This window comes from Centruroides sculpturatus, unplaced genomic scaffold, assembly GCF_000671375.1.
Source record: "Centruroides sculpturatus isolate CEXI.00-Female unplaced genomic scaffold, Cexi_2.0 scaffold608, whole genome shotgun sequence".
In the NCBI taxonomy this organism is placed as follows: domain Eukaryota; kingdom Metazoa; phylum Arthropoda; class Arachnida; order Scorpiones; family Buthidae; genus Centruroides; species Centruroides sculpturatus.
Genome location: NW_019384781.1, coordinates 262182 through 271074, shown reverse-complemented (window position 1 = coordinate 271074; position 8893 = coordinate 262182). Strand labels below are relative to the sequence as shown.

Genomic DNA, 8893 nt, shown 5'->3' with positions numbered 1-8893 from the left:
TTGTATAACGATTAAATATAAAAGTACCTATAAATAAACATCATAGAACAAAGCAAAAGTTAGCATCCATACAATAATGTTGTCAATAATGAATCAGCATCCCTGTGGTTGATACAAAATTGCTTATTTGTTTTGCAAATTTCCAACATCTATACACAGTGGAGATACATCTGTATAATACCACACTAGCATCCTATGCCACCAGCCAGGTGTACAGTACCCGTTAAATGACTAGGATCATTAGGCCCTCCAAGAACCCTAACTCACTCAAATACTTAGAGGTTACAAATTTATAAAGCAAAAAGTAAGCAATTTTGTATTAAACATAGGGACATCAACTCTTTATTGACAGCATGGAAGTTATTGTACAAATTCTAACTTTTTTTTTGTCCTATAATATTTATATGCACTTTTTTATTTTATTTTATGTTTAATCGTTATTTATTTTTATGTTTAGTATTGTGTTTTTATTTTCATTCAACTAAAATTTTACACTTATTCTATTTTATTTGGAATCTTTTTATGTTGTTTTTCATTAAAATCTGTTTCAAAAAATTCTAAATTATATAGTTCCCTGGTGAAGACTTATACCATATAAGTTGAAAAAATTTTTATTCTACTAAAATTTATTGCTAGGTTCAAGATATGAGCTGCTTTCATTCTAATCTTAAATTATTTCAGCTGGTTATACTGTAATTGATATGAATGTAAAATGATATAAAGTTAGCCAAAGATTTGAAATATTTCTAACATCTAACATTTAAAATTAAATAGTTGAAAAAATCTATAAATGAACTGACTTCAAATATTCTGTTGACAAGTCATTCATATCATCTGAAATCTTTTCCTATCATTTTGCATTATTTTAATGTGTCAAACAATGTAAATTCTTTTACTAGAGATCTTTCATGTTGAATATGTTGTGTATTGTGTGAATATGTTGCATATGTTGAATATGTTTTATTAATAGTTCATTATTCAATGGTTCAATTATTGATAACTGAATATAGACTGTTTATATAAATTGTGAAATTAAAATTATTATTCACATTTATAAGTGATCATACCACATTAAACAAAAATCTTAACTAATAAATTTCATTAAAGTAATATATCCAATAATTAATCTCTCATTTTTATAATTAAAGATACTGTATATTCATTTATTTGATTCACATCCATAAATTACAAAAAAAAATATTTCATTTCAAAAACTTCAAAAGCTTATTAAATATTTACAATGATATATTTAATTCCATTTACATACATATTTCATTTACATTTTTCTATTTATTATTATGTACTGATTTCCAAATAATTAAGAAATATAAGTTAAATCTTAAAAAGCTATGATAAGTTGTTATTGTTATTTTTTAAGTTTTATTGCTTTTCATTTTTATTTTTTCTGTTTGTAAATATTCAATTTTGTCTAATATGGATTTAATTTCATTTTGAATTGATGCAATAGTTACAATTCTATCAATATTCTGCTGGAAATACTTTTGACAATTTTTTAGACTTTGTGGTACTAAAACTCCAAACCATTTTAGAGGATCTTGTATTTTTTCATGAGATTTTTTTGTATCTTTACTTTCCTTTTTAATCGTTTCTTCTTTCATCTCTAATTCTGAAGTTTTTTCAATTAATTGATCAATTTCATTACTTTCATTGTTTAGAATTCTTTTCCTCATATAGTTTTCATTAATAGTAGTATTATTTTCATTCTTTCCTGTAATTTTTGAATCAATCACCGAATATGATATAAACGAATAACCATCATTTGATTCTTTTCTTGCTATTACATTTTTCAGTGCTGATATTTCCTTCATACTAAATTGTAAAGAACTAACTCTAGCATTACCAAGGCTATATCTAGCTTTAGCCATGTCAACATAAGCATACTTCATTAAGTTATTCATCTCATTCCTTTCTTCCATCAATGCATCCATGAGAGAAAATAACTTTAATAAAAGATTGTCAATTTCCTTACATGTGTCATGATAAGTATTCATCTCCTTCATAGTTTTTATATTTTCTGTAAAAAAAAAACATTTTAATTTTTATTCTTTAGTTACATTATGTCAATTTCAGCTAAGCAAATTTCATCTAAGAACTGTTTTAAATCATTAAAATATAAACGTAATTATTAAGCATTATTTATTTACATTTGCTAAGTAATGGGATGTTATATAGCATGGGATTCTTGAAAAATTACTCTTTTATAATTAAAATGTTTTATAGATTAATTAGTTTTGAATTGTTTTAATGTACACTCTTCGAAACAGACTATCTTTTTAATGTTTTTCGTTAATTACAAATAATTACCTTGCCCTACCACCGAATCCATCCTCCCTAAACGTCACGTGTTTGATAAACATTAACTACGGGTCGCCATCTACAAGAATTTAACTTTCATTTTTTTCTGAACTATATTTCGAGAATTTCGATTTAGGTACTTTTATTATAAAATAAATAATTATTCGATTACATTATACATTTAAATATATTTTAATACAGAAAATATTTAGATTATCATAACTTGACCCTTTTTTTTACTTTTTCGCCCTGTAGGCATTAATTAATGGGTTTTTTTTCACATATCCATCGTGGGTTCGGCCAAAGCCACAGTGAGAGCGGTGGGGTGTTGAAGGACGGAGCCTGACAAATCGAATTCTCTCAAAGTAGGCTGCCATCTTAACCACCCGTCTGCAATGGCTTTAATAATAATCTTAAAATGGTGATATAATTGACACGATTCAGATTGATTAATGTTTTTGTAGTTATGAACAAGCCTACTATAAAAATGTCATAAATATGAACACATTTGCTCATTCTAATCGATTGAATTCGGCACTCGCATCTTTTTAATTAAATAAAGTTCGAATAATGTATTTTGATTTAATTGAGGAACTATTGTGGAAAGAATTGCTGTTCATTTCATAACTTTGGTCTAAGTCAGGGGTATAATCGTAAATTAAAAAGTGCCAGCACGCTAACTGGCGGCCCGAGTTTGAATCGCCACCGTCTATGAAGTTTTGTATGGGAAAAGCGCAAATTTGTGACGCAATATCCGCAAAACCGCTTAAATGGCATAAAGTCGCTTTTATATTCTTAATCAGCGCAAAATACTGCGCAAGAAGTAATTTTCTCAGTTTTTTGGCTGAGATACATTAGTCTAAAATCCAACATAGATGTTCAAAAAGTATGAGATTCACTCTGCTTTAAAAAAGTATCAAGCCGCTGTCCCAATAAGTCCTGGCCCGACTACAGTGCTATTTTAAATAAAATGTCTATATTTTGTGTTTAGATCAGGGCTGTGGAGTCGGAGTCGGAGTTGTGGAGTTTTGGTGTTTTGGCCGGAGTCGGAGTCGGAGTCGTCAAAAAATCCGCCTACTCCGACTCCCTTTTTACTTACCAACTTGTTATGTACATATATGAAACGGAGTCGTAGTCGGAGTCGGTAGATTTTTACGCGACTCCACAGTCCTGGTTTAGATTCAAATACAAAATCTAGTCTGGTCCATATATTTCCGTCTTATATAAGTCGGCCTGATTGTCATAGCAGTTATCAGTTGCCCTATGAGATCGCTCCTCAGATGTCCCGTATATACATTGGGCCCATCTATCACTACTTGACCGCCCCTGTTATGGACTTGATCAAATTCGCAATGAACATAAACAATCCCTCTTAATGTGCTCAGAGTAGAAAACATCAAAAACGAAAAAAATCAAGCCTATTGCTTTAGTTTGAGTCTAGATCAGGGGTCGCAAACTGGCGGTCCGCGGGCAGGATATAGCCCGTTAAGGCTTCATATCTGGCCTGCGCCTTGATGATTTCTAAAAAATCAATGTTTCTAACATCCTGCGGGAATTAAAACAGAAAAAAATTCAAATGGCCGTATGAATTATGTATATTGATGGACGGATGGCCGGACGGTTAAGATGCAGCCTACCGCTCTGGGAACCTGGGATCGAATGCAGATGGGTCAAAAAATCTCCAGGAATTTTTCGTGGGTGGTCCGTCCGGATATGTCGGGCTCCGTCCCTCACTACCCGGCCAGGTTTGGCTAGGTAATGAAATAAGTAGTGAGGGCCTCTTTTAGCAAGCCCATTATGGTTCGAACACATAATGAGCTTGCTAAAAGAGGTCCTGTTACTGTCCACAGAGCAGAAAGAATTTTTAAAAATATCATTGTTTTATTACATTGTACTATATCATGTTTTTATTTACATACGTAATAGTTTTATTCTTATTTAATAAGAATAATTTGTTAAATCTGTTTATTTGGAACTTGACAATATAAAACAATAATGTATCTAAATATGTAATTTCTATTGTCTTAGCTGCCAAGCTGAACTGGGACTATTTTTGTATCTGTAGAAATAAAAATGAAAAAAAAAATTCCCACGAGATAAGAAAAGTTTAAACAATAACTTATATGAAGTTCTTTTTACAATTAAATTAAATTGGATTTCATATGAACTCTGGCTTATATGAGAAAATGTAAGAAATGAAATTTAAACTCTATTTGTACTTGCATAATTTTGGCGATTGTATGGATTCAATTTATTTTTTGTTGCTTAGGGTATTTATTATAAAATATAAAGTATTTATAAAAATTTTAAGCAAAAAAAAAAAAATTATTAAAATTTAGAATGNAATTCCAGGGATGCAGTCGGGATATCGGGCGCGTGGAAGTTTTGTTATGAGGGAAACCACCCCCGTAACTGATTTGTTGAGTTTCCTACTTTGATTGTGTTCACTGTTTCGCAAATGAGTGGTTGCGCGTGCGCAACTTTCCATGTTTATTCTTAAGTTTGTTTTTCGAAATTTTGAATCGCTTAAAGTTCGTTTTAATGTTCTGTTCCATACGCATTCGAATTCCTCATAAACATAGCCTGACGAAGACCCGGATGGGGTCGAAAACGTTTGCTGATGTATGAAGCAAGTATCACTGGAGTTACGAAGGTTTTTGTGTGAAAGTATAATGTTTGATAAAGTGAGATCAATGTTTCATTACATCTTACTGATTATGTTATAAGCAAATGACTTCTACTATTGGCCATTGTTACAACCTTATTTTATAACAAGTTTATAACAATGCACAAACTCACTAATATCATAAATTGTAACTACATTTTACATACATATACTGTAGTATGTAAAATGTAGTTACAAGCTTTCATTCATATAATCATGTTGATTAATATGAATAAAAGCTTTTTATTGGATAACATAATTGTAAATAATTATAGTATATTTTAAACATTAACAAAATTAAGCTTTCCTAAATGAGTGCCTGCATGTTATATTAAATAAATTAAGTACAAATTTATGCATTTACACAATTTGTTTAAAAAATGCTAAAAACAGTTTAATATTGTGTATGCATAAATATGTACTTAATAATATATAAAAGTCACACTAGTATATTCTTTATAGGAGCATAAAAAGTACTATGAATTATTTAAAAAAACTATTTTTAGCATTTTTAGCTCATGAACACTGAAAGTTTTAAAAGTACTGGAGACTATGTAAAACTGTTTTTTTGTGTTTCAATAAATAATTCTTGATAATTCACAATTTGGTGTAATTGTAATTATCAAGAATTGGAGATTAATATTAGATTATTTTAGTCTAATATTATTATGTACTATAAAATAAACCTAAATTGAATTAAGTTTTAAATGTGATGATAAATTTTTCATTATACAGAATATTTTTAAAATGTCAACAAACTGCATGAAAACTGGCACCATTTTTTAAAAATATATCAATGAAATTGCTTTCTTTAAGAAGCCAAATTTATTACAACAGAAATATTTTTGATCTGTTTTAGGTAATCTCTAACTTGAAATTGAAAATTTCAAGCTAATTCTTTAGCTTATAATAAAAGAGTATTGAATTGAAGAGATTTATATAATCTCTTCAATTTAATACTCTTTTTAATATAGAATCATAAGTTAAGTCCTGATAAAGGTTACTTGGACTAAAGAAATCATTGTATATATCAAAACTTTTTTTTTATCTTTAATTTTATAGCCTTGAAAATTTATTAAAATTTATTGCACTTTAATTTTGCTTTAATTTTATTGCAGTATCATTATGTAATTGCAAATAAGTATGTGATCAAATTTTATTTATAAAAAGGCATATATTATCTACATACAACAAGTATTCTAGTTTACGTTAAAGCAATTTACTTTCTTGAATAAATTCTATGGAGAATAAATTCTTTAGTCAAAAATAATGGCTTCTCTCTATCAGAAATTTTAGTTAGTTATTTGTAACTTAGAATATTTCTATATTTTTATACTTCTTTTCAGTTTGTATTTGTTTGTTGATATTTATTTATATCATGAAAATACAAATTTGTTGAATTAAATTTTATATAGGAGATAAAGAAAATTCACATTTAAAGGTGTTAAGATAAGAAAGAAAAAATTATCAAAAACAACTTGAAATAAAAATCATGATGAATAAGTAGTCTTGAAACAAATATTTATTTACAAATAACACAATAATCTACAAATACTTAAATTTGTTGTAGTTAAATATATTATGCAGTTATTAAAATATAGAATAGAATTTTCTTACTTCTTATTTTTTCTTCTTATATGTACTAATCAAAATTTCAAAATTATCATTAAAATATATAAAGAAAATTATGAACCTTTTTATTATTCATATACAGAAAAAGCCTTTTAGTTTATTCTAAATATAACAATAAAAAATTTTAAAAAAAGTAAAAAAAATTAAGAATAGAGTATGGAAAGAATGATTAAGAGTGGATTGCATTACAGAAGCAAAACTTTTATAACATTTTGTGCTTTTTGAATTATTTTGTAACAGCAAGAATAAAAAATTTAAGAATGTAAAGAAGAGAGATTTTTCTGGATGAAATTATAGAATAGAAAATAATTTTGGCTTTTTTTTATAGTATTTTGAAATAGTTTAAACNACTTACGCTCGTTGGAGGCTATTGAGATTTATAGAGAAACCATAAAGGGAAGCTGCATTAACTCCGATTATATTCCGATTCCACAATCGTGGAAATATTATTTACATTGCCACAAGGCACAACAATAATCGGAAGTTTAATTATTTTTAATCTTTCTGCTATGTATAAGAAATCAGAGCGTTTACATCACGCTAATTTTCACAACTATTTAATAATATTTAATGTATAGCAGTGTTTACATAGCGCTAATTTTCACAACTCTACAATAATAATTTATGTATAGCGTTATTTTAAAATAATTTTTTGTCTTGTAAGCGTAACGATTTTTATATCTTACGCATCGTTTAAATATTTAAAAGTTCGGAACACAGCTGTATTCGATTATTAGAATCCTTCAAAAGATAGAACTGTTTTTTAATGTTTCATCCTGAAGAGGGCCTCTAAAAGACGGCCGAAAACGTTAGAATATTAAAATCTTTTGACTGCTGGAAGTAGTATTGAGGTGTTAAGTGTTGTGTGTAGTATATCTTTCCAGTTTACGTGTGTTAATTTTTTGTCTGAAGAGTAAATGAGTAAGAAGAAACAGAAAAATAGTTGAACAAAGTTTTCTGTCAATGTGCTAATTGAAGGAAGGACACCAGGAAAATGTTTCATATACAATGAAGAGCTTTGATATGAGAATTAAACTGAATTAATAGAATAGAACTATAACCATAATATATGAAAGACAATATTGAGAAATGGAAGGTGTGTAAAAATACAAACTGAAATAAAGAAACAAAGTAGAATAAATAAAGAGTTCCAAATAAAATACAAATCATAAAAATACATAGTCTGTAACAGATAATTAGTATTACAGTGAAAAATAGAACATTAGAGAAAACAAATTAAAATGTGTTGAATTAGACTGGATAATATGATAGTTATTTTATAGGCTTTTTTATAATTGAAATAAAGTAATAAAATTTTTGTTTTAATGTCAGTTTTACTTTAACTCTCTAATAATATATAAAAATACAAGATTAGAAACCAAAAATTCAATTTAAAATATCTATATCACATACCCAAACTCCAGTATACAACATATAGTTTGCAAAGAAAAACAAACATTTTCAGTGGGCTTAAGTCACCATCATGTTATGGTTGCCTTTCAAATGTAGAACAATGTTTAAGATGTTGTATACTTTAGTTTGGGTATATAATATAGATTTACTAGTTTATCCAGTTATTCTGTGGTGTTATATTCCATTTAAAATGTATTTTTAAAATTTATTCTTCCTGAACAGACTGTAGAAACAGATTAAATATTTCAAAGAATTTTCTAAGTGTAAATTTGAAAAAATATGAACTTTTATTTTTGTTTAAACAGTTTTTAAATATAAATTTATCTGTTCATAAAATGTTTTTTAAAGGTGAAAAGAAAAGTTTTTGAAAAGAAAAGTTTGTTTGAAAAGTTTCTAGAAATCATATGCAGTATTTTAGATTATACAAAAATCTGAAATAAATGAAACAATGTATTTCTTGAATTATTATATCAGAATTTTAATAAAGTGCTTAATAAAAAAAAAGTGTTTTTCATATACAGGGTGTCAAATAAGTCACTAACAACTTTGAGGATAAAAAATCAGGGATTTGTTGCATTGACATGAAACTTGATGAGAATATTATTGAGACCAAAGGTAATTAGTAGATGAGGTTTTTGAAGTGCTCTCCTTTGTGGATGATACAGGAACATAATACATGCTTGAATCAGCAACCAATTTGCCAGAACTTCATCAGGAATGGCTTGAATCTCATCATTGATAAGATTTGAGCTGTTTGAGGTTGGCAATACAATTCTGATCAATCCTATTCTTGAGATAGCCCCAGAGGAAAAATCCATGGGATTGAAGTCCGGGGAATGAAATTCCTCCTCTGCCACACTCTGGGAA

General features: G+C 27.9%; 1 protein-coding gene across 2 annotated transcripts; it reads right to left on the bottom strand.

The window, feature by feature from the left end:
* Positions 1-1245: 1245 nt before the first annotated feature.
* Positions 1246-2453, bottom strand: LOC111629191 (coiled-coil domain-containing protein 115-like). 2 transcript variants are annotated; one of them, XM_023373076.1, is made up of 2 exons: positions 2166-2300; positions 1246-2035 (listed from the first exon to the last, which is right to left on the bottom strand). In XM_023373076.1, the coding sequence occupies exon 2, from the start codon at positions 2019-2021 to the stop codon at positions 1374-1376; it is 648 nt and encodes a 215-aa protein (XP_023228844.1). In that variant the 5' UTR covers positions 2022-2035; positions 2166-2300; the 3' UTR covers positions 1246-1373. The 2 variants fall into 2 exon arrangements, with proteins under 2 accessions (XP_023228844.1, XP_023228843.1); XM_023373075.1 differs by lacking the exon at positions 2166-2300 and adding an exon at positions 2326-2453 and having other exon boundaries at positions 1247-2035.
* Positions 2454-8893: the final 6440 nt, after the last annotated feature.

Bases quoted from the DNA above. Each gene is read 5' to 3' on its own strand.
- LOC111629191 (XM_023373075.1), bottom strand. From the start codon at position 2,347: ATGGATTCGGTGGTAGGGCAAG. The intron at 2,036-2,325 runs GTAATTATTTGT...TTTTTTTTACAG, and splicing joins GGATTCGGTGGTAGGGCAAG to AAAATATAAAAACTATGAAG.